The sequence below is a fragment of the Anser brachyrhynchus genome (genome assembly GCF_964034855.1).
Source record: "Anser brachyrhynchus genome assembly, chromosome: Z".
Taxonomy (NCBI): Eukaryota; Metazoa; Chordata; class Aves; order Anseriformes; family Anatidae; genus Anser; species Anser brachyrhynchus.
Genome location: NC_137697.1, coordinates 71,957,455 through 71,983,654, shown reverse-complemented (window position 1 = coordinate 71,983,654; position 26,200 = coordinate 71,957,455). Strand labels below are relative to the sequence as shown.

The 26,200-nt window shown below is 39.3% G+C and overlaps 1 protein-coding gene across 3 annotated transcripts in view; it reads left to right on the top strand.

Moving 5' to 3' along the window:
- Window positions 1-26,200, top strand: part of ZFYVE16 (zinc finger FYVE-type containing 16) — a 42,561-nt gene that overhangs the window by 10,391 nt on the left and 5,970 nt on the right. For 2 of the 3 annotated variants that reach the window (XM_080574040.1, XM_080574039.1), the window contains 12 exons: window positions 6,234-6,341; window positions 6,531-8,674; window positions 12,720-12,816; window positions 13,607-13,777; window positions 14,579-14,754; window positions 18,257-18,635; window positions 19,153-19,275; window positions 19,375-19,530; window positions 20,141-20,365; window positions 21,539-21,621; window positions 24,680-24,784; window positions 25,625-25,775. In XM_080574040.1, coding sequence (XP_080430166.1) covers window positions 6,272-6,341; window positions 6,531-8,674; window positions 12,720-12,816; window positions 13,607-13,777; window positions 14,579-14,754; window positions 18,257-18,635; window positions 19,153-19,275; window positions 19,375-19,530; window positions 20,141-20,365; window positions 21,539-21,621; window positions 24,680-24,784; window positions 25,625-25,775 — 3,880 coding nt within the window. In that variant the 5' untranslated portion in view covers window positions 6,234-6,271. The remainder of the gene's footprint in view (window positions 1-6,233; window positions 6,342-6,530; window positions 8,675-12,719; window positions 12,817-13,606; window positions 13,778-14,578; window positions 14,755-18,256; window positions 18,636-19,152; window positions 19,276-19,374; window positions 19,531-20,140; window positions 20,366-21,538; window positions 21,622-24,679; window positions 24,785-25,624; window positions 25,776-26,200) is intronic. The other variant, XM_080574041.1, reaches the window with a different exon arrangement.

Sequence of the window (26,200 nt, the reverse complement as noted above, 5' to 3'; positions counted from 1 at the left end):
GGTTGCTGATGAGCTCCACGGGTAGTTGTACCCTTAGGTTTTTGGTGTGGTTTAGTTTTGTTGTTTTGGTTTGTTGTTTTTTTTTCTCTGTAGAGCCTCAAGCATCTAGTTTCTGGTCACTCTTAAGTATAATGAGCAAGCACAATAATGGAGTTGAAATAATGCAACTTTTCAGTGAGCAAAAAGACTTTCCTGATGACTGCAATAGCGGTCTTAATAAGAGGCTAGTTTTCAGGAATGAAGACCTTTGTGTGTGTGTGTGTGTGTGTGTGTTTTATTATCTCCAAACCTGATCCACTTTAGCAGGCCTGGATTCTGCAGGGATGATGGGTTGTGAGTAATTGAGCTCTGGTAATATATAAAGTAATGGTAATATAAAAGCCTACATATATCAAGCACTACAAAAACTGTTTTTTAGGGATTTTTAAATATCAAAAGACTGCTTGTCATCAGACAAAATTGGTTAGTAAATAATAACGCATTTATAAATTTTACTGTGCAAATTATAACGGAAAACTACTAACTTTGTGCATTTAGAGACACTGTCTTTGATAAACTACAACATAGATTGCTAGGATAGAGAATAACTAAAAAATGGCAAGCGCGTATTATGTTCTCACTTAAATAGGAGTGCACTTAGAATTCCCTAACACTAAGTGGTTTTTGAACACTGGAATATGTGCCTATTACATTAGAAGTGATTTATAAGGTTATAAACAAAGATACCTTTTTTTTATTATTATTATTATTTTAATATATTGACACACTTGTTGCATGGTCATCTAGATGACATTATTTGCTTCTCTTGGGTGACATTTTTTATTTAGTAAAATATTTGCCTCCATTTCTTAAGATACACTCTTTGTGCGGTGTTAGGAGTTTGCCAGGGACCAAGCCTCCTCTGATTGGGCAAATAACATAAGCAAACCTGCACTGTTTCCATTTGTTCACTTTAAACTTGCAGGTAAAGAAGGGTGTCTGACCAGATGCCGACGTGTGCTCAGTACTGACTGTTCAGTTGCTCCAGAGATTACCACAGAATAACACTCTAATACTGTTCACGTTGGCTGTTTGGGATACTGACTTCCTGAGTTCACCATGATGAATACTGCTTGTTTTAGCAGTTTTGTTGTTAATCGTCCGCTAAATAAACTTGGGTAAGATAATAAAGAAAGCTTATCCTGTAATTATGCCATAAGAAAAAGCTTTGAAAGCCAAAAGACTGGCAGCAAGCTTGTTTAAAAACAAACCAAACATTTACCTAGAGAAGTGGCAAGAGTTGTCTTGGTGTGCCTTTTTGTAAAACATTAAGGAAAACTTTTTCTGTCTTGAAGCTAAAGGATAATCAACAAAACGAAGGCTGTTGGCTGGAATAAAATGTACTTTTGCCAAGCCATGTACTTGGAAGCCCTGGTGATAGGTGAGATCTTCAGTGATCTGTTCTTTGGTGAGATTGTCCATCCATTAAGTGAGACACGCATAAGGACAAATGGTGTGATGAGAGTTGATGATCTGCAGTGGTTCAGAATGTGTAGAATTTGAGAGTTGTCTTTTGTGTATTTGTGGCTGAAGAAGTAAGTAGTCAGTGAGCACTCCAAGGCTTCTCTTGTTATCTGGCCTTGTCCTTCAGTCATAAGGTAGACAGTAAAACTCATAAGGAAATAGATTTAAATGGCTCAGTTTAATACAGTTGTCTGTGAAAGAAAAGTCTCTAAAACCGGTCTGTAAACTAAGTTAACCGATTCAACCATAGCTACGTTCTCCAGTCTAAACTTGTCTTTCTGAAATAAAGCTTGCTCTTTAAGATGACTTCTAGCATTAGAAACTAACTGTTTAACGCTGTACTGTAGTCATTTTTATGCTTTGATATTTTTTTCCTGTTTTGAGGAGCACTGCTATATGTCTTCCAGTCTCCTAGCACATAAATACTTAAGATGAAAGCATAAAATCTTTGGCAGACAGTGATTTAAACAGTGCTTAAAACTTAAATCTTTCTACTTTGGAAAAAAATATACAAAATGGAGCCAGTAAGAGGCTCGAGTTGCGTGTCCCCCTGTACCATTAGACCTCAGATACAGTTATGAACATTGTGTTTTAATTGTTTACTTAAAACAATCAATCGATCTCTCACTTAGAGACAATCTTGTGAGAGCATTCAGAGCTCTAGAAAACATGTTCAGAAGACAGCACTTAGCAGAAGGTACATGCCTTTAAGTCCATAAGAGGTGGCAGCAGCAAGGAAGGGATTGACTCTTGTCCTGAAGGTCTCTGACACACAGATCAAGCTTCCATCTATTTCCTGGCAGTAATTCCTTCCTGTTTGTGCACTGCCCCTTCTGGTATGGTGGCATGTTTGTTGTTTTTTTTTTTTAATGTGTCTATGCAAGGACCTCATCTGGATGAAAAATAACTAAGAAAATAAATTTAAAATGTTTAAATTAGCCAGGTCAGTTCTTGCTCTGCAGAACATGTAACTGAACAAATCATAACCGGAGTGATTTAAGGAATGGTACAGGGGCAAGTTGTTTATAAAACAGTTCCTCTAAAACCTGCAGTGTCCAGCAGTCATCTTCCTCTGCTTTCATGCTCTCTCCATGCCCATGCAAAATACTCACTTCCCTCTCCTTTCTCAGTCATTTGGATTTTTGATGCTTTTGTGGGTGGACCTTTAACTAAAATTTTCTACCTATTTTAAAAACTATGGTGATGCTGCTGTAGGTTTGAGACGGTTAGAAGTATAATTCTTGAAACTGAGTGTATGTTCAAAGTGAATTACTTTCGTTTGAGGAAGCAAGCAACCATTTAACAAAAACACGTCACTAGAACCTCAGAACTTCTAGTTCACTTCTTGTTTAATGTAAATATTGGGACTGGCTGTAGGCAGCTGTAGCAAGCCAAAAAGAGAACCTGCTCTCATTCCTAAAAGAAAGATCTCAGACCAGAAGGATTTTACAGTTTGCTGGTGATACAGGTGTTGAGAGCAGAGAGGTGGGATATGGGTAAGGTAAGGAATTACTGTTGTCTTCTCTGTTTTTGCGTTGATTTGGGGGAGATGAGGGAGAGGAGATGGGGGAAGGTGTTGGAGGGCTGTTCTAGAAGAGCTGAAGATCTGTGAAACACTTCAAGAAAGGGTAGTTAAAATAATACGAGTAATATACTAGTTATTCAAAGTTATTTCAGCTGTTCGAAGTGCTTTATCACCTCAGAATCATTTTATTTCAAAACTGTAGGATTAACTAAATGTGACAACTTTATTGGGATGGAGTGATGTATCATGGTAGATCTTCTGAGATTTTTAATGGAAATGATTTCATCTGTATCTTAAACTCTGTTGTGGTTTGTATTACATAAAATTTCAGTTCTACAGTTCTTTGCCCTTGATTCTTTCTGTTTTGAGAGAGGTCAGTGGGCTAGAAATGCACAGTGCAAACACATCCTACTAATTAATTATTTAGCATTATAATCAAATACTGCGTGTATACTTAATTCAAGATTTGTCATGTTCTAAGAATGAAAAATGCCATGGATAATCTGGAAGTCCTTTTAAGTACAAGACAAAATTAGTTGAAACAATGACTTGTTTCTCCCCTATATGTATATAATTATCATTATCTTTAAATATCAAAGTTTGTTTTGGAGAAGCTTCTGTTGTCACTGAGGTAGGAAAACGTAACTCACTTCAGAGGAGGTCTTTAAGTCATCTTTATTGGTGATAGACATCCATTTCGCTGACAATTAGTTCGTTGTATTGCTTTACTACTTGGTGATTTTAAAATAACTAACATTCTGATTACTGTAAATTGGGAGCTCAGTTTACAGGACTGTACGTCAGTGTTTTATGTAGAGAATTAAAGAGTCAAGCAGTAGGATTTAAAAATCCTTGCCAGGACCTTGTGCCAGGTTAGTGTGTTTCATGTTGGAGACCTGTTCTGGTGGGTAAATGAGCAAGAAGTCCCCTCTCTTCTCCCTCTAAGTACATGACTTTGTCTGTTCAGCAGTCTGATCTGGCTTCTTGTGGGATTAGGTGGTCATGGTTGCCAGAGCAAAGACTTGGGGAGTGGTGAGGGGTCCGTGACCACCCCTTTTGGTCACAGCTTCTGGTCCATTGATTGTAACATCAGCTGTACCTGAGTGGTCAGGACATGTATGAAATCCATACAGAGTGTTAAATCAGCTTTATGTATCTCTTAATTCCTCCATTTTCTCATAATCCTTCAATATTTATAGTTTCTATAATCTCTCCTAATTTTTTGACCAGCAATTTTGTTGGTGTTCCATTATCATATCTTTACAGGTGGTATCTATGCTAGAATTGCTTTTAATTAATCACCAAAATCTGTTGTAAGGCTCTTAAGTGGAATAACTTCTGCTTCAAGTATCGATCTTCCACTTCTCAGGAGGTCGTGAAATGGGACAATTGTTACTTTTATTTGAATACAGTTTTCACTGGTAAGAGAAATGGCATTAAACACGTACTTGCTGGCATTTGTAGTGCTCATTATACAGCTGTGTCAGACTTGACTTAATCATGCAGTGTGCTGAAGGCTGTGGGAGTGACGGCTGAGGATACAGATACAGCAGTATATTGAGATTGTTATTTTTTTATATGGCACAAAGTACTGCATTAAGTTCTGACAAACACTGTTTGTTTCAACTATCTTGTGTTTTACAGATCTGTATTTAAACTATAGCTTATTTTGAAAAAGTGTTCTTGTAACATGCATACTGGTAGAGTAGTAGGTGAACATTACAGATCTGAACCATTCAACGAGAAGGGAAACTTGTTCTTTTGTGAAGTTAGTAGGGCATAGGATCTAGACCAGTAGCTGCAGGGTGGCATAAGTGATAAGAGGATTTAAGTGTTTCTTTGGTCTCTAAGCATTGAGGAGAGATGGTCTATTGAACAGCGTAGGGTGTGAAGTCATCAAATGCACAGAGGCTGAAGTGTGCTTGCTGATCAGAGCAGCAGGGATAACAAGGCAGCCCTCCACAGGTCTAGTTTCCAGATGAAAGGAGGCAAGTGATCCAAGTCCATTTGGTTTACTTGAGGGAAAGGTAAATGACATCTTGATTATATGTTCTAGATAATTGTGCATTATGGGTATTCAGACGTGAAACAGATGTGGAATTGGGAAGCTCCTCAGAGTGACTAAAAGGGTATAACATTCAGTGGCTGGAGATCTTCATTAAAGAAATGAAACAGGATGTTTTGTAATGTAGAATGTAATAGCAAATAGCTTTCTGGTGAGTTGGCGAGTATCTAAAATGAGTTTTTTTTTTGTTTGTTTTTTAATGATCTCAGAGTCTCAGAGAAAGTTAATGGGTTTTGGGTATGGTGGAGATGAAATGAATTACCATGCTGGATGTGTTTTTTTTTCTCCTGGCCTTTGAGGAAAATTTCAGAGGAGGATCTACTAAAGGCAACGCATTGATCATTGTGGGGAGGAGTCCTGACCTCAACCTGCCTAAATGCACTGCACCTCTGTGTTAAGATGACTGTCTCACCATGCTTCAACCGCTTATCAGCTTTCTAGTCCCTGATACACTTTAGTTTTTAGCTTGTGTTTAGTTTTAACTGAAACGTTTGACCATAGCTGAGAGTTAATTGCAGTTGATTGGCTGGATAACTTGGGAACTAAGAGAATCAATCTCTTTTTAAAGGTTGTGTTCACATGCTCAGATTCAAGTTTGACTTCCCACAGGAATTCCTTTTTTTTCTTATTGGCATTTCCACTAGCAGATGGAAACTTCTTTTTGCATCCTACTGCAGTTTAGAGTATGAATTATCTGGGATTTTGTAGGCACCATTTACTTATGCAATTCATTTGTATTGCAAGGGTAACATTGGCCTATCTTGTTTTTGTTTTTCCTGTGAACCATGTGGTATAAAATGTATAGGGGGGGGTCAAGATAGAAGATCAGACTTCTTGCTGGTTTAAAAACTCCTCACTGTTACAATGCCAGAATATGAACTCAGATGCATTTGGTTTTAAGAAGTCTGTCTCCATTTCCCGATTTGAGGTGAAATTTGTAGTGTATAGTGTACTGAGTATACTGTAGGATAGATAGAGGCTAACAGATGCATCCATCTTCTTACCAGCATTTTGTTTATATAGAGAACATTTTATTAAAAGAGAAAAAGTATACCTCCTGGAAGTTGTTTTCAAATAATGAGAGCAGGTTGACTTTGTAAATAGCAGAATGTGAATGAAATGCTGTATTTTTCTTTCTAGGTTTAAAGGCCTAAAACTTCAGTAGAACTGTAACTAGAATGGACAGTTACTTTAAAGCTGCAGTCTGTGACTTGGACAAGCTACTTGATGAATTTGAACAAAATACAGGTTAGTACCTCCACTGCCTTCCTCTCCAGCATAGCAATACTAGCCAAATGACTATTACAGTGGGACTTGAAAGTAACATACGATGAGTAAAAGCTTGCATTAATGAATAGTTGATATTTTGGGGTTGTGCACTATAGAAACCCATGAGTCTTACAAACTTTGCTTTTGATCTCTTTTTGTTTAAAACAGATGAATGTGACTTCTACAGAACACCTCAAAATCCATATGACTCTAAACAACATTCATTTTCTTCAGACTTGGATGGCTTACAACATGCATATCCAACACCCAAACTGCATGAGGATGCTTGTATGGCATCAGAAGAAATCTCTCGAGTCAGCCATACTGGACCAAATGAAGGGATTCTGAATTACCCATCACAAAATGAAAAGAGTGTTGCTGGGCCTGATCTTTTGTCCACTGTGGACAGCAGTTCCTCAAAAGAAATTCAGGCTTCCACCCCAGGAAGGTGTAGTATACCTGTGTGTGATCTTGTTAATGACACAGGTAACGTGATTCATTCAGCAGGTTCCAGTGAAGATAATCAGAAGTTGCAGCCACATGACTCCCAGCCCAGTGAAGACTGTTTGATTGGCTTTGGCATACCTTGCATACCTATTCCTGTTTGTGTGTCATCAGTAAGTTGCAGCGGTGGTGTTTCAAGTACAGAACAGTGTGATGGGGACTCAATGCTACAAGATTCAGGACACCTTAAAACAGAGGAGAGTAGCCCATTACCTTTAAAATCAGATGTTTTTGCTAAAACAACGATCTCAGAACCATGTGGTGATACACAGAGAACAGAATCTTTAAAGTGCAGTGAGGTGTTTGATCAGCCAGAACAAACTGCTTGCCTTAATACTGCATGTGTCTCTGTAACATCACAGAGTTCGAATGTATACAGTCCCAAAGATGAGACAGCATATGGGAAATTGTCTTGTGAACCAGAAGATGAAAGTGCATGCTCTGCAGTGAGCAAAGAGATGTATGGAGGAAATGCCCTAGAAGATGAAGGCTCAAAAGATCAGAGTAAAGATGAATCCATGCCTTCGGATCTGCCAAAGAGGCCTCAGTTGCACAAAACCCATGCAACATTACCTGGAAGTTGTGTTTTACCAGGCTCCACATGTCAAACAGGGACTAAATTAGCCTTAGAAGAGAAAATTACAGAGGAGAATGTAAATAGTGAAGAACTTGCTGGCAGTGAAATACTAAGCAGTGTTTCACCTTCATGTGTATCAGTCAAGGATGTCCAGACATCGCTGTCTGTATCTGAACGTGGTTCATCAGTTGTAACAGAAGAAGTTAATCCTCTACCTCAGAATGAAATGGTGGAGGTTATTAGTGACAGTTTAACTATTCATGCTGGGAAGTCTACAACTGATGTCTTTACGTGTGAATCCTGGAAAGAGACTGACTTGCATGAACAGGAAGAATATTTACCTAAAATCAACCAAACTGTTGTGGAAAAGAGTGCAGGTGGAGAGAGATGTGATACTGAGAATGCAATTGATGACAGTGATTCTGAGCAAATCAAAGCTATTGTTTCTGCTTTTCAGGAATATGAAGCTGAGCCATATGGTGTTGGTATAGACTCTTATTACAATGAAAGTATTGGCCAAGTTGTGGCTGACTTCTCTCTTGAGGAGGGCATTATCAAAAGTGATACTCTAATAAGTGATGCCGAGCTTGATGAATTCTTGTATGGACAAAGTCACCAGTCTAATTTGACTTTAGACAATGACAGTAACTTGATGGAAGCTGATGCAGAACAAATGCATTTAACAAATGAGAACCTAGATTTTACAGAGGTTGCTGAAGAACATACACAGACAAAACTGGAAGATATAACTAGCATTAATAGTAATCTTGAAGTATCTCTTACTGCCAATAAATTGGAATCTCCAACAGAAGGGGTTCATATTCAGGATGTGACTGAGAATGGTAGCGAGGCACTAGTTTCAAAGTTTCACAGTGAAGGTGCAAGACCAAAGCAGTTGTTTGGCCTTCCACAAGGAGCTGCTGGTCAGAGACAACTGAATGAAACAGAAGTACCTGAGAGAGAAAACCAGGAAGTGAATTCTGTTACCCCAGAAGTTCCCCTCTCAAGCACCAGCATTAAATTTGATAAAAATTCTGAACCTGCTGGGGAAAGTAGCACTGAAACGGGAGGAAGTCAAACATCTGAAAGTGCAGAACCAGTTAAAACACCTGCAGCTCTTTCACAGAAACAGCCGTTGTGGGTCCCTGATTCAGAGGCACCCAACTGCATGAACTGTCAAGTGAAGTTCACCTTTACAAAAAGACGACACCACTGTCGTGCATGTGGAAAAGTAAGTTATTGATGAGGGGGTTCTTTGGCATTGTAAGTAAATTTACTTTGATTTAGGGATAACCAGAATATGAAAGGTGAAGAATGTGGACAGAATTCTTCTGGGCTCTAAGTGTTTTTCTTTATTTGACTGTTTTAATTTTTATTCAGAGATACAGATTGTTGGGAAATACTGATATTAAGTCTTTTTAAGTCTATTAAAAGACTTTTTAATAATGGGGTTGTAAGTAAAAAGTTACTATTTTATCTTCCATTACTGGCTAGACTGTTCTTCTTAAGGAAGATGGGACAATGTGCACTGCATAGTGATTACTACAATGAATCTTTTTTTTTGCCCAGTTCTTAAGTATTTAAGCTTTAAAAATGGAGGTGATGATGATGGTCATCGGAATTCAAGTAAGTGAATCCATGGCTCACAATATCCATGGCTCAGGAAGGATCATGTCCTTTGAGGACCTGTGACAGCAATAGCCATGCAAAGGATTTATAGTCTAAGTCTGTCCTCTGTGCTTAAACGTATGTGTAAATTTCCAAGGGAGTTGTCAGGGAGCGCAGGGGAGCAGGGAGAAGTGTGCTACTTCTGCTGAGAGAATGGTTCTCTGCAGGGAGTAAATAACGTCAAAACTTATTTTTAATCAAAAATAAATTTCCTTGTGAGCTACCGTGGCTTATGTACTTGTGCATAAATTGAAATATTAATAGTACTAATGAACTGGTTTTTCAGTGTTCCTCTGCAGGCTTTATGGGTGAGGAAGTATTGCAAAGGCAGTATTTATTAACTTCTTGCATCCTCAGTTTTAAAAGACACTCAGAGAGGCTTGCTATTTTTTTTTATTTTTTGCCCAGAACGCCGCTTTTGGTGCTGTGTATTCAAACCATAGTCCCCATTTACTTGCAGTAAATGTACAGTAAAGGGTAGATGAGCAGTTTGATGCCAAGAAAATGAAGGTTTCATCATGACAAGCTAAGAGTCATTGAACTTAAGCAGTTGGCAGTATACCCTACTGAAGTTATGTAACACTTTAAAATACAGTTCTTCAGAGTAGGCTTCATTTCAGTCATTTGGCTGTTTACGCTTGCCATGAGATTCCTTGCACGTCCTCTGGAGAAGGAGGACCCTTCAGTACACACTGTTGTTCACAGCTAACAGCTGCTAGTGTTGCTAATCCTGTGCATTAACGGAGGATGTCTTGGCATAAGAACAGCATAATTAAAGGCAGCTTCACAATGTATGTGCATTGGGAGAATGGGTGAAGGCTCATAACTGTTACATATAATGGTGTGCTATGCAGCTTTGTCATAGCTTTTCTGAGTGTGCAATAGCTTACTGTTTTGTCGCTTGTCTTTAAAGACAAAGTTTACCTTCCTCGTGGGTCCATTGTGGGTTGCTGTGTTTTCTTCCACTTCGACTTAAGAAGAAGCTGGTAGAAGTGCATAGTTGTCCTCTCTGGCCTCTCCTAGAAGAGAATTGTATATTTTTCATATGGTCCTACAGCTTTATTAATGAAAAAGGCAGAACTTGGTAATTCTGGCTTCTGTGCTGAAGGGGAGCTTGAGGCAGTTATCCCTGCTGTCTTTCGGTGGCATATGTGAGGCCAAACAACTTCTCACCTTTATTTAGTTGTTTGCTTATTGCTGTGGTACATTTTTTCTTCCTAGTGCAACCAGAATCAATTTCTTTGCTCAGCGGCTTCATTTTCACCACTTTTGCCCTGCTGAACTACCTGTCCCTTAGTTCTCCACCTCTTGTCTCCTGTGCAGGAGGATTGAGTCAATTCCTCTGATGGTGCCAGTGGCACCAAGTGTAAGAGGAGGATGGCAATCGCAAAGGTTGCACTGCTCAGCATTTGAAGCCTTAAGGTTGATTGCAGCTGATTAGCAATTAATCCTTTCCAGTTACATTCTTAACTTCTTTACTGAGCATGTGTTTTCAGTTGAGATAAATTACCTGTGACATTAATGCAGAAGCAACTGGAATGGTTTCTTTTTTGGGGTTATCTTGCACTGATCAAGTGTAACGGTGTTTGCAGTGGCTTTTCCTCCTTGAAGAGTTAACTTATAATAACCATTTTTTTCCTCTGTCGCTGCTGTTTTTTTTCCCCCCTTAATCCACTTTGCTTTCCTGGAGATAATTAGGAATAGCAGGAAACTTAGTGTTGCCTCCACTTAACAGTGATAAGGCTTAGAAGGCTTCTGTCAGACCAAGGTTTGAAAAACTATTTTTTGTAAAGGCTAATATTAATTCTAGAGTCTGTATATAGCTAAAAATAGTAGGACTTCTTGAAAACTTGCAAGCTCCCATAGGCAGAACATCAGGTAAAAGCAGGAAAAGCACCAGGTATTTGTGGGAACTTGCAGAAAAACTAGAAATGTAATTCTTGAATGGATTGTACAATCTCATGTCGTGGTCCAGACTAAAAAGTTACCACCCCTCCCAGCCCCAAATCTATGCTTAAAAATAGACAGGATATACATACATATATATCCTGTTGAAGTGTGAGAGTGTAAGCTGTTCTTTGAAAGCATGATCTTTAAGTGCTTTGCTGAAGGGAGCTAGCAACAAGAAGGCAACTAACATAATTCTGTCTGGCAGAGTAGTGGAGACTCCTTAGCTAACATGATTCCAGAGCCAGCATTACTAGTAAGTTGTTTGGGAAGTGCTGAGCCTTGGTTCGGGTGGTTGTCTGAGAGGTAGAAGATGTAGCTTGGATTCTCCTAGGTTTGTTGTAGTGCAGGTGTCAGTGCTGCAAGAAGAATGGTCTGGGAACGAATCTCTGCTGATATGGTTTCAAACAATACCTGAGTCCTTTTTTTCTGAAGATTTTGAGATAGCGTCATAGATATCTTCCATCGGAGATGGCTTGCATGACCTAGGCTTGAATACGTATTTCTTGGAAGAGCTTTCTTGTCACTATGCAATTATATGCCAGATGCTTCCGGGTATGGTCCTAAAAATAAAATAAAGTAAATTTTGTAGTCAGTCTATGGGCACCTGGCTATATGTAATTTGATCTATCCACAGGAACAAGCTTTATGTGCTGCTCTTTTTCATACCTGGATCAGAAAGTATACTGGGATGACACTTTCTATGTCTGAATCTCTCTGTTCCTCTGTTCCAGCTGTATCCCTGAAATAAGCTACTAATACAGTCTGTTCTCTCCTTATTTCCCATTTGAGACTAAACTGTTCCATAATACTAAGGAAGACAAGTGTTCTGTAGTCTATTGGGGATATAATAAAATGTTTCAGAAAACATCATGCAATCTTAGCTTTTAAGAAGAGATACCTGGAAGTTCTTATACAAGACCAAGAGTTCCTTGGAATATTATTGTACCTTAATTTTTTATTTATTAAGTAATTCTTTCATTTATTTTTAAGGATTACTGCACTTTCAGCAGCTTTCCATGGAGAAAGCAGTTGATGGAAATGTGCAAAGCAGCATTTCAGACTCTTTGCAGAGTTCCAGCAGATGCTGGACCTGAAATCGTGATGCTAAACTTGAGCTTTGGGAGGGGGTGGAGCTTTGATCCAACTCCTTAGCATGACTTGGCCATCTTCCCTGTTAGAAGGTTCTGCGGAACATGAGGATCCCCTGAGGAAGTGACGGGTGTACGTTTTGGTTAAAGTAGAATGATGATGTGCAATATGCAAGGTGTTACCCTGGTTAATGCTGCAGAGCAGTTCTATGGCACAGCATTCATTGATGAGTATTTCAGAAGAGCAATGGGATGTAGCCTTTTTCAGTTTCCACTATGGACAGACTGTGATGCAGTTTTTGGAAGTAGGGTAGGAACTCCTGATCAAAAGCAGACTTTGCAGCCTGAACCAAACTGTGGAGCTTTGAGCTTCCTAATGAAAACCTATCTATTCTAGTACTTTCCCTTCTCTAAGCACAGAAACATGTTATGACATGCATGTGCTAAAATGCTTTATGCATGCTTTGTGTTATTCCATCTGTTTAAGTAAAACAAGTAATAATAGGAACTGAGCTCAGGAAATAGTGGGGCTTTGCTCATAATGCTTAATTTAGTCTCTTTCTTGTTCAGGTTTTTTGTGGTGCTTGTTGCAAACGAAAGTGCAAACTACAGTACATGGAGAAGGAAGCAAGAGTCTGTACTGGCTGTTACGATGATATTAATAAAGGTAAAGAGGTTTTTTTTTTTCTTTTTTTTTTTTTTTAGTAATTGCAGTAATCATTAAAGGAGAATATTTACAACTAGTATCTCTTTATCTTTGTGGTTTTTGAGAAGCTTCCCTGCTTCAGTTGGGGTCATCTGTGGCAGGAGTCCAGGAAAAGAGATTTCTGCCCTACCTTCCCCCGATCGCCACAGGAGCTTTATACTTGTTGAAAGGCCATACCCCTGCTAGTTCTCACATAAAATGGGCAAATAACATGTAGCTTTTTGTCCCGATCTTCTTAGAAGTCACCTTAACAGTATTACTTTAATTTTATCATAGGTTAACTTTTTCTTAACTGAAAGCGAAGCGTGGATGCTTTATGGAAATAGCTGGACGAAACTGAGATCCTTATTAATAATATTTAAATAACAAGTTGAAAGCATACCAGACTTTTTTTTTAAATGTACCACCTGAATGGAATTTGGCTTCATAAATGTGATACATCTGTACTGAGGTACAGGGATTATATGGTTCATTGTAGTCACTGAAGCAATAACAAACTGTTTGAGAAGGTCTCTTTATATGTTGGGAGTGAATTAGGCAAATGGGGAGGTTGAAAATCAAGCAGTTCAGATTTTCTTCTGTACAATAGCTTGAGAATTCACTTCTCAAAACTAGCTAAATTGTCCACTGTTTTGGCAAAAAAAATAAATCAGTATTATACCTCAAAGTAAATTTATTCAATTGTAAAATTGTAAAAACTAACCACTTCTTGTTTGGTTGTTGTTTGTTTTTTTGTTTGTTTTTTTTTTAGCACAGGCATTTGAAAGGATGATGAGTCCAACTGGTCCTCTTCCTAACTCCAGTGTCTCCTCTGAGTGTTCTGCTGCACCTTTGCAGGAAGCCCAGATACCTGGTAGTGCTAACACTCCCTCATCCTCTGCATTGTCACCTATTTCAGTGCTTAAACAACCTGGCATTGAAGGTATGCTAAATATAGTATAATTTAACTAACACTTTTTTCAAGTTCTGCTTGGAAAGAGTTGTTTACTGTATCATGGATACATGCTAGGTATACTGATATTCCTTCTGAGACTCAAACAAATTCTGTGAATTGGGATTTAGAGGAATCTTACAGCTCCTAGTTCAGACTCCATGTATGAGCTTGACCAAGTGTGTCTTACATCTCTATTTATGAAATGTGGATGTGTGTTCTTTTCACTGTCTATGTGCTTATACAGTAACTTCTTTTTCAGTACAGATATTACTGTCATCGTTTTAATATAGTTGAGGATATTTCTGGCTTGTGTTGCAACTGCCAGTTTTACAGTAAACAAAGTCCCCCCCCCCCCCCCCCCCCTTTTTAAGGGAAGAGTTAGGGAGCAATGATTAGTGACTAAATAGAGTCTTTGTCCCACCATTATCTGACTTTTCATCAGTGAAAATAATTTTTTAGCAACATGATACTCTAATTTTTTTTAGAGTATTTCATCTTCTAGTTGTAATATGCATTTCACTCTCACCAAACTACAGAGGGATGATGGGACGACCGAGGAAGTAGTCTTCCTTATATAGGAACTGATACATGCAACTATAGCATGACATCTTCCTCTGCTAGTATGAGATGTCTTTTGCATGTGCTCACCTGATGGGAGAAAGTGGCTGGAGTCAAGCTGTCTACTTGTGCTTGGTTTCAGTGAACAGACTGTCTATATAACTGGGGGGAGAAGGGGCTGAATTTGTATCCCTTTCAGTTGTTAGGACAGTGAAAATAATATGAAGTCAGTGTTGTTTTCTCAACCTATCCTAGGGCTGTTCCCCAAAGAACAGAGGAGAGTTTGGTTTGCAGATGGTATTTTGCCAACTGGAGAAGTGGCAGATACAACAAAACTTTCATCTGGAGCAAAGAGGTCATCACAGGACCTAAGTCCAGTAAACCCTGACTTGCCAGAGATGCATATGGTATGAATTTGAGAAGTGTGTGTAGGTGCATGAATTCTATCTTGAAATAACTTTGCTTGCTACTGATTGGGGCATATGTGAACTTTAAAAATGATATAGCTGAATAAACTCCAAATCAAGCTTTTCCTGTACAGGCTTTGATTAACTATTCTTATGAAGGTGTCCTCAGCCGTAGCTCTAAAATCTGTCATTATTAATGTGCTTATAGTTTTTTCCAGTGGTTATCTGTAGTTTGCTTGTTAAACTAAACTGTACAAGAAGCTGATCAATGTCCTAGAGTACTATACCATAGGGTGCAGCAAAATCAGTATACTGCTGTTGCAGAATTAGATTTTACGCAACTCTTATGTAGCAATAATTAAGGATTTATTATATTTTTATAGCACATAACCAAGTTAGATTACATGATTTTTTAACAGCACTTGATCAGTATTTAAGTTTTAGACAATTGACACAATGATCAATGGTTCTACAGTGGAAACAGGAGCTTAAAGATTCAAGGCTGGCAACGTTCACCCGAGACTTACTGCAGGGTCCTGGGAAGTTTCTAAATCCAGTTCCACACTTCCAAGACTCCCTCTTAAAGTAAATTTCTCACCATACTCCCCCGTCAGCGTTTGTCTGCAGACAAGCTTGTTCCTTGAGGAGTCAGCCCTGAGAGGTACTTCTTCTGGTATCCTCCCAGCTCGGGGACATTGAGGGTGCCGCCTGCTGAGGTCCCCAGAGAGCTCCAAGGGTTCTTGCTTGGGATCACTATTTATAGGATTGTGAGGCCATTGTGTTTTAGACAGTTTTCCAGGATTCAAGTCTTTTTCACTTTTTTTATAGTTCAGGTCGTTACTGGCTCAGGTTGTGCAGTCCCTCTTCCCTTAGCACTTAATTGTGCCATTGTCAATTAGTCATGCCACAGGGACCCCCAGAGCCAGTCACAAAGGAGGCCTGATCACCCCGTGTCCGTATTACATAAATAGCTGGGGAGTGAGGCAGCATAAGGCTTCACTGAACTGTGTAAACAGAGGAATGGTGCTGTTAGGGCTTTTCCTTGAATTAGAGATAGCGAAGGGATGAGGCACCATATTTATTAGATAAAGTGATTGATCATAGTCAAGCTCAAATTCCTTATCACGTTGCTTCCTGAACTCTGATGTGATTCCTCCTCATTTTCCCATGGTAGACTTCCCAGAGCCTCAAGCTCTGCCTGGTGCTCCGCTATTAATGAGCTGTCCAGTTCAAGGAGCAATCACATTGAGACCTGCTGCAGCTCATAAGCCTGAGCAAATCTTATGTCGAGTGCAGGTGTAGAGCATACCTACTACAAGTGCTTCTAATGCAGACAAGTGCTGAACTGAGAGGAGGGTGGGATTTTAAGAGGTCACGTTTGGGGTGTTAAACCAGTCACCCTTGACAGGAAGAGTCAGAAGGAGTGACACAAGCTTGCTGTGGAAAAGTTTAGAGGGATTCCTGAGCTGGAGCGTTTCTAAAACAAAATACATCTCCGAAGCACAGTCTCACAGAACGGTCTCAAGTTATAACAGTGTTCAAGAGTTTTAAAAACAAATTACGAAAACTAATACCCAGATCAGATCATTATTGAGTGTATGGAGAATCTCAACAGTTGCAGGGTGTATAGTATGTAAATCAGCCTTATTTCATGAGGCAGGGATAGCAGTAAATGTGATTTCATTTGAGCAAGGATTCCACTAAGTTGCAGGTGAATCTGGCTTCCTCAGAGACTTTGAGCCTGAGGAGCTGTTCAGAGTGACAGTGAAGAAGTGCTAAGGTTTTTGATGGGGATGATCGTGCCTCACACTTCTGTTAGAGGAAATGTGCAGTGGTAGAGATAATGCTGATACTGTTCATGAACATGTATGTCTAGAAAAGCTCATCAAGAGCTCTTGAAAGAAGGTAGGCATCAGTTAGAAATAAAAAGGCCCCCTTCCAAATCATAAACCGAACAGCTACCGTAAGTGATAAAGGGATGAAGAACTGAGTCTAATTGTTCTGTGTCCTGGACTCAGTGCTATTTGTTGTACTTGCAGAGGATAAAAAGGGTAAAACTGTTCAAACAGTGAAGGCAAATATATTCCAGGTATTAGTGAATTGGATGTTAAATTATGTCGTATGCCATGAAGAGCAAGCTTAGGAGTGTGTGATTTGGGGCTTATTAATGTTACACTTATTACTGTCTCACTGGGTGGAAAAGACCGGTTTATGGTCAGTGATCAATCTGAAGAAAATGCTGAAGTAATTGTTAAAAAGGGAAGTAAGTAGGTGGGAACAGAGGAACAGAAGTAGAAAATCATTATGACAATAAGGGCATCCATATTGCTCTCAGAACTTGAATATACCTAGCAGCTCTTGTTCAACCCAACTTTGTGATCAAAAGATATATCCTGTGTTCCATTTTGGGGAAAGAGGAGGGCATTTTCACTTCAAAAAGATGAGAAACGTCTAAAATTAAACGTGGCATGGACAAAGGAAACAAATAGTTGGTGGTTCCTGTGCGCAGCTTTCAAAGGTGACACAAACCCTCCATAATGCAGCTCTAAAGCTCAGGATGTACTTTACCAGAGAGCATGTAATCCTGAACATGCTGTCAAAAGATGCTATGAAGGCTGAAAGTACAAAGTGATACACAACACCAGCAAGTGAATTTGTGGGGAAGAAGTCTATTAGAGGCCATTTTAATCATAGCTCTTATATTTTTGTGCGCGTTTGTGGAGTTGGAGGGTTTAGGGGTTGGTGTCTCTCCCCCACTCCTTCTAGCACACGCATTCTATAAGCAGGGGATTTGATGGAAGCTGAGGGCATACCAGGAGAACTATTATTACAGGACAAGCATAGAGGAGTTAGTTTTTCTCTTGTTAAAATGTGTTCTTTCCTGTTGAAATAGGATGCAAGTCTACATGGATTTGTAGTGTGATAACTTAGCATACTTCAAAGGTGATAGATCACCTCCTGGTTTGTTTTCTGATGACAGTTCATATCATAACGTGACTGTGCTCTTAGTTTGCCATATCCACTTCACTGAGGGAGCAGCATAGGTTTGACACCAAACTAGAAGTGAGTCAGACTGTACAATGCTAGACTCCTGTTTTTTCTCTGTGTTCTACTAACAGCTGCTTGTAATACTGAAGTGATCAAAATGAGGACAGATTACAATGTTCAGTAGGCATGAGTGAGGAAACACTAATACAGAACAGATTGCTTAAGGGATACTTACTGTTGATGTGTGAGATCTAACTATGCTAATACAACTGATTTACAACACTGGTGGGATTTTTTTGTTACGAAACAAATTAGTAACACATCTTCACCTAAGATAGGGACTAATGTGACTTCTAACAATGGGGGGAAAAAATGCAAGAGATTTGGTGGCATTTCCTATAATTTTTGAGAGATTTCTTTCCCATTGTGGTTTTTGCTTCTAGACTGCTAGTATAGAACTTAGAGTTTGTTGTGAGACTAGAGTGTAGATCTTCTTTTTTTTTTTTCCTCATAGGCTGCAAACCCAGAGGAAGATGACATACTAACTGATGTAAATTCAAAACCAAAAGAAGAAATAGATGTTATTACAAGAATGGAGGGACTATGTCCTTCTGTTCCTTCAGAACAGGATGTGCAGCAGCCTGTTTGCGGCCAGAGTGAGATGGCACATATTTATAGATCCGTAACTCCAGGAAGTAAAGAGAGTTCTGCTACAGAAGATGAGAAAACTAGTTCCAGCTTAGTTGATCGGACTAAAAGTGATATGCCTGTTAGTCCTTCAAGTTACAGAGCACTTTGTGGTGTTGAGAACTGTGTCTCTAGAGAAATCAGCCTTGTTCCTGATGGTGACAAACTCCCACCACTTTTGCTTGCAGTGGGTGGAAAAGGAAAAGGTAAAATTCAGATAAGTTGTATTGTATCACCAGATGCAAGATTTCTAAATATTACTATTTATGTATGTAACTTACGTTTTAATACTACTTTAACTCTCATCTGTGCACACTGGATTGTTTGTTAATTGAACATGAGCTATTAAAATGTCAGAATGTTATGAAAATAGCACTTCATCGCTTAAAGGCGTTATAGTAGTGACAGTTCTCATTGTTTGTAATTGACAGTACCAGTATACGGATTGACAAGACAGCATACACAATTTATCAGTAATCAACAAATGAGTGGGAGCCCTAGTTAACACCTTCGTTAGAAGTTACTGCTTTATTTTTGTATGGCCTTTGAATCTTAGGATAAGGTGTTGAAAAGAATAGCTGGTTGATCCACAGCTGTTCTAAGTTTGAGAATAATTACCACCCATTTAACATGGGAAGATAGGACAGTCTTTCATATGCTATGATCTGTAGTTCTTATTTTAAATATTTGGCTGACATTGAACTAAATCAGATGTTTATTTAGATCCTCTAGTGGAAGAACATCCGTCTCACCAACAGGTCACCTTGCTTCTTGCGGAAGGAGGTCCCAATCCATTAACATTTATCCTAAATGCAAACTTGCTTGTGAATGTCAAGTTAATATCTTGTAAGTACTGCACATTTCATTTTACATTAAATCTGTATTTCCTCTTCTGATTGTATAAAGCAGTATCTTTATTACTGTGGTATCTATCTTTGATTAAAGATTCTTCAGAAAAATGCTGGTACTTCTCAACAAATGGACTACATGGTTTGGGTCAGGCAGAAATTATCATTCTGTTGCAGTGTTTGCCAGATGAGGAGACTTTTCCTAATGAGATACTCAAATTATTTATTAACATCTATAAGGATGCAGTGAAAGGTATGTAAGTAACTATGACGATCTAACTTTATATTATAATATCTTCTTACTTGTCTTTAAAGTTGGAGGTTTATGTAATTTTTATTGCAGTTTTTGTAGGTGTCTGATTCAGTTGAAAAAACCTTGCAGTGTTAGCTTTGGGTTCTCTAAACAAAAAAATGGGAGGGAAAGGATTTAAGTTTCTCAATTGTAAACATCTGGTTTGCTTGTTTGTTATTGTTCTTCATATGGTCTTAGAGATTCTGGGTATAAGTCCTTGAGCCTATGGCTTAGGGTATCTGAACTTCATTTGTAGAAGTACAATACTCGTATGTGTGTAAATATGAGGTCTGTTAATTGAAGTTCATCAATCAATGTGTACCAGAACACTGTACACTTCAAAGTTTTTTGTATTTGGAAAAAAGTAGTTTTCGTCTAGTTAATAAATATGACTATAGAGCACTTAGTCTATGGGTTTAGATGTCTCAAATTTTCAGCAAGATTTGAGATATATACCTTATGGTTTACAAGTCTGTGGTAGAGCAATGACATTAGAGTAGGTACTACTTTTCTTGGCAATAGCGTGTTACTTTTTAAGATGTATAAAGATTCTCTGTCCCTTTTTCAACAGGAAGATTTATAAGAAACATGGAAAACATTACGTTTACTGAAAACTTTCTCAATAACAAAGATCATGGAGGATTCCTGTTTGTTTCACCAACTTTTCAGAAACTTGATGATTTAATTCTACCAGATAACCCTTTTCTTTGTGGCATTCTAATCCATAAGATGGAAATACCCTGGGCAAAAGTTTTTCCAATCCGTTTGATGTTGAGATTGGGAGCAGAATATGGGGGTAAGTTTTAACACTTCAAATAACCATATAGATGTAAAATTCCCCTCGAAAAATGTAGCTTTGACACTGCTCCAGGCTCACTGGAAGAAAATACTTTCACAAGTTGTCATTGCCTTGAAGAGGTAAACCCAGCTTGCACAGGACCTGAAGGCAGATAGTGTCCTAAATGCCTTCTAGAGTTGCTTGTGTGTACTTTTTGAATAACACAGAGACTAATGTAGAGGTATAGGTGCTGCTTTGTTTCCTGTCACACTGTTCCTTACCTGGAGACAGTTTAGATAAGTTGCAGCATGGAGCTGTCACTTGAGTGGAATGGATTTCAAAAATATATAAACTTTTCCCAACTTGGATGGTTTTTAATAAATAAGCCTGTCATTTTAGAGATTTTAAGCCTATAAATGTGCATCACTCAGTTATTCATGCATTCAAGTCAGTAGTGGAGTTCTACTTTCTGCCTGGGTGTTGGCAAGGGTGGTAGCTTCTTTGCTGTTGTTCTTTCTTGACAAATTTACTGTCATTTTTGTATCAACCATGCACCTTCTTTGATCTCACAATCCTGACTTTGCAATGCAATTTGCTTTGTTTTCAGATTACTTTATGTTGTGGTCTGTGGTCTCCTGCATCTCCTTGCTTTCCCTTGGTTTCCATCTGCACATTTTCTATTCCAACCATAGAACCGCAAAGCACTTAAAACCTTGTTACCTTGTATGAACCTCTTCATTCACTTTGTTCGTTGCCTACCAATATTAAGTGGTACTTCATATTAGAAGCAGATGTTACCTGCATGGTATTCATATTCAAGCAACTATTGAGCCTTGCATCTCCTCTTATGACTGATGACCCAAAGACTGAACACAGGATGTTTCCTTCAAGCCCACCTGTTCCAAGAAGCGTAGCTGATAAAGCATGTGAACAGCATCAGGTCTCTCAGAAGACTTCTGCTGCTGGGGGAGACATACAGACATTGCAGTATGATTTAACTGTGAGCGAGGAAACCATGCAGTGGGCTGAAGTGAGGGAGAGTGAGGGAGAAACGCAGTGGCTCTAGTTCACTTGGCAGTTTGGATAATGAAGTTAAGAAACATAGGCTATAGCTGAAAATAAATACTTGTATTAGTGAGTTTTACAGTTGTTGGTAAGTAAACATGACCTTTTTTATTTCTTCCACTCCAGCATATCCAACTCCTCTAGTAAGTTTCAGACACCGAAAGCCACTCTTTGGAGAAATAGGACACACAGTAATGAATCTACTTGTTGTGAGTAATTGTTCTCTTCCCTTCTTGTTGTAATCTATTTTATATAAATATCCTCAGAACTCAGATTCTTTAAAGCTGAATTACTTTTGACAAAGTTAAAGAGCTAACATTTTTGTTTTTCAGAGCTAACTTGGAAATTCCTTACCAAAGACAATTTAGATGTCAGTTAAGGAAGCTGAATCTTTGTGGTGGGTTGATCTTGCCTGGCTGACAGGTGCCCACCAAGATGCTTTCTCTCTCCCTCCTCTTCAAGATACAGGGAGAAAATATGATGAAAAATCTTTGTGGATTGAACTAAGGACAGGGAAATTGCTCACATACTACCATCCCATTCAAAACAGGCTTGACTTGGGGAAGATTAAACTTGTTGCCAATAGATAACAAAGAAAGAACTGAAATAAAAACAAACTAAACCCACCTTTCTTCACCCACCCCACCCCCGTTTCTTCCCAGGCTCAACTTCATTCCCAGTTCTTTTACTTTCTCCACACCAGAGTGGCACAGAGGGATGGGATATGGGGTTGCAGTCAGCCCATAACAATTCATCTCTGCTGCTCGTTCCTCCTCACTCTCTTCCTCTGCTCCATTGTGGAGTCCATACCACGAGATACAGTCCTTTGCCAACTGCTCCAACGTGGGTGTTTACCACAGGGTGCAGTCCTTCAGGAACAGACTGCTCCAGTGTGAGCTATTCTCCACGGGCCACAGTTCATGCCAGCAGCCTGCTCCTGTGTGGGTTCTCCATCAGCTGCAGCTTCCTTCAGGCCACATCCATCTGCTGTGACGTGGTGTTCTTCATGGGCTGCAGTGTGGAGATCTGCTCTGATGTGGTTCTCGCTCGCCACAGGGCATCTTCTGCTCTGGGACCTGGAGCACCTCCTTCCCCTTCTTCACTGACCTTGGTGTCTGCAGGGCTGGTTCTCTGTTTCTTGCTCCTCTCTCCCAGCTGCTGTTGTTACCCCTTTCTTCAGTCTGCTCTCCCAGAGGCCCAACCAGCATTGCTCATGGCCATGCCCTGGCCAGCAGCAGGTCCCTTTTGGCGCTGGCTGGAGCTGGCTCTGCTCTGACATGGGGCAGCTGCTGGGCTCTGCGCGCAGAGCAGCCCTGCAGCCCCACTGCTACCAAAACTTCATCAGTTAAACCTGGTATAATCTTTCACGTCATACTTTTGTTAGCACAGTCTCTGGTAGTAAGAAATAGCTTTAACTGAGAAAAATGTTGAAATTTACAGTAAAGCTGGTAGTAATCTCTGTTCAGTTACATTTTTCTTTTACAAGGACTGCTCTGGCACAAGAACTCTAGTCTTAAATCTGACATCTCATTAAATTTGAAAAAGCAAAATTGACAGGCAGATTCTGTATTCTAAGTAACATTAATTACATTGACACACAAAATTAACTTAGTTATGGTTAACCAGTCTGACTGTCTTACATGAAAGACTTGACTCACTTAAGTCAAGAGTTTTTCCTTTGTTACCCAAATAGTTTGATGTAAACTTCTAGTAAGCCTGTATTTCTGACTGGTAACTTCCTCTTCTAACACGTACATAGAACTTATCCTTAAGGCTGTAAGCAAAATTACCGAAAAGGTCACAGACAGAATTGCATACACCCAGGTGATTGCTAAATCCTCTCTAGTCTAGAAACCATTACAGCTTAGATGCAGTGGCAGTCTTTGGCTCTCTTCTGTTTTTGCTATCATTGATTTCCATGTCGTTACATAAAGAATCAATCTCAGGAATTAAGCCATATGAAAATAGTGATTCTTTTTTTTTTTTCCCTCGATGGAGGAATCTTAAGTTTCAATTCCATGAGGCTGCTCCCTGCCTGATTGGCGATGGACCAATACCACCGTGGGGGCAGAGGAAGAATTTCAGGGCAGAAGGGAGAAGAGTACAATGGAGATTCACTTAATTGGCTTAAGCCACAGCCTTTGTGTTACTCAAGTGCTAAGGCCAGAGATTGTTAAGGTCTGGAAGAGTAGCTTGGGAAAGACAGACAGGCACATAAGGAATAGCATAAGCTGATCAGTGTTTACTCTCTGTCGCTGTCACGCAGGGGATATGAACCGGATTTGTCTTAGTATCTGATGTGGTATACCCATTCCTTTTTTTATCCTGCTGTGGAATTACACTTTTGGACTTAAAGGAGTCTTAATGTTGCACTGGTGACAGGGAGGGCTTCTATAGAATCTATTTTCAGTTGGATTACAGTTGTTCTGATTTTTCTTTATAGCTGTGTTTGGTGGCATCTGTACAGTGGCATCAGCTCAAAATACTGAGAATATGTGCTTCTTGGCAGGGTTACTTCTTTTGATATAGCAGGAGTTTGAGTCATGGTAAGATGACTGCAAAACATTCTCATTAGATTTTTAACTACAGGCAGTGCAAGCTCAACCGTTAAAGATCATAAAATCTAGTACCACACAAGTGACTGAGGTGATGGTAAATGATGAAGGCAAAGGGAGTCTGTGAGGCATATCCTTACTGCTGCTAAACAATGTCAGTTCAACTGAAACTTGCAGTGCAGTGAGATCTGCTCATAAACACTCTTCTTGCTACAGGTGAGCTGATTGAGGAAGTTACTGATTTCCTGGCTCAGCTGCTGACAAGAGCCTTCTCTAATCTTACTTCAGCTGAGCAAGTAAAGGCAAATGAAACCATTTTACATCTAACATCTCATTTCCATAATAAAACAGAATAGGGGAATTTTGCAGAAGTGGCTGTCAGAGGAACGTATGATAAACAATCGCAGAATGGCCAAGGTTGGAAGGGACCTCTGAAGGTCATCTAGTCCACCCTCCCTAAACAGTGCAGTACTCGAGCAGCAAGTACTTCAAGTGCTCAAGAAATCATAGAATCATGAATATCCCGAGTTGGAAGGGACCCATGAGCATTGAGTCCAACTCCTGACTCCATGACAGCGTTACCCAAACCCTTCCTGAAAACCATCGCTCTTGGGGCTGGATGTAAAATACTTTGTCTTGATGAGATTTACTCTCAAATGTAAGGAAATTCTACTTAAACTGTCTGCTAACGTAAAATCTTTGTCTGTTACAGGATCTTAGAAACTATCAATATACTTTGCATACCATAGACAACCTATTTGTTCATGTGGAAATGGGTAGAAGCTGTATTAAAATACCCCTAAGGAAGTATAATGAGGTGAGTAGAAGTAATCCAAACCGCTTTAATCTTCATTTTTGTATAATACCAGTTACATCTTTTATGTGAGGTCTTTTATTTTTTTACTTAAAAAAAGAAAAGGCAGGAGGGAAGAAGTGATTCTTGGAGGAAGTAATGCTTTTATTCTCAAATCAGTTTCCAGGCAGTTCTGCAAGTGATTTCTCCAACTGATTGCAGCTCTCTAGTTTGCTGTGTGGTAGACTCTTTGAACTTTAAAATGGTATAAGCATGTGATGTCTGGGGAGAGGGCATGAAATTGTCAGAATGCACATTTCTGTCTTCATGGATGTGTTAGAAGATGGATGATGAGTGAAAAATTGAGGCTTAGGGTAGCCTGCTAAATGTGAAAGATCAACAGTTTCTGTAAAGTCTTTTAGCACGTGTTTCCAAGGAGAATCTCCTACATATTTTCTGAAGGTGCTGTTTTGTTTAAAACTTCAAAATACAATACAATTAAAAAAAAATATTTTGTCAGTGTAGTTTTTATTACAGTTTGTTTAACTGACCTTTAGCAACAACAAAAAAGAGTAGTAAACTGCATGATGCTTAATGTGTCACCTCATAACCAATAAAATCCCTACAACTCTGATACTCTGTGTTATCGGTAGTCAGACATCACTCTCAACTGAAGTAGTATTTTTAATCATGTTTAGTTTTCCTCGAACTAATCCTGGCAAATTAAGTTGTTCAGCTTTTCTGAAATTAAGTGAATAATCCTTGGGATTTGTTTCGAGACCTGGATTTTTCTAATGTCTTGTATTGAAAACAAGTACTGCAAAAAGAGATTTGTCACTTTAATGACAAACTTTATATTGACAGGTGATGAAGGTGGTAAATTCTTCTAATGACCATGTAATTAGTATTGGAGCCAGTTTCAATACCGAAGCAGATTCTCATTTAGTGTGTGTGCAGAATAAGCATGGCCACTATCATACACAAGCAAACAGCGCTACTGAACATCCTAGGAAAGGTAAGCTGTCTAACGTGGCTTGTGAGGAACAGAGCAGAAATCACAGAACCATAGAATGAGTTGGAAGGGACCTTACAGATCATCTGCTTCCAACCCCCCTGCCCTGGGCAGGGACACCTCCCACCAGATCGGGTTGCTCAAAGCCCCATCCAGCCTGGCCTTGGGTACCCCCAGGGATGGGGCATCCACAGCTTCTCTGGGCAGCCTGTGCCAGTCCCTCACCACCCTCTGAGTGAAGAATTTCATGGTGCGAATAAAATGTAAATTCACTGACTCATGCTGCAAGGAAAGTATGTATTCCCAGTAGCTGATTTAGACAAAAAGTTCAGGCATTCAAGTAGCAGAGTAAATGCAAAATAAAATATTGCTATTTGGTTTCAGCTGTTAGTTACCATTTAGAAATGATCTATTAAGTGAAGATTCAT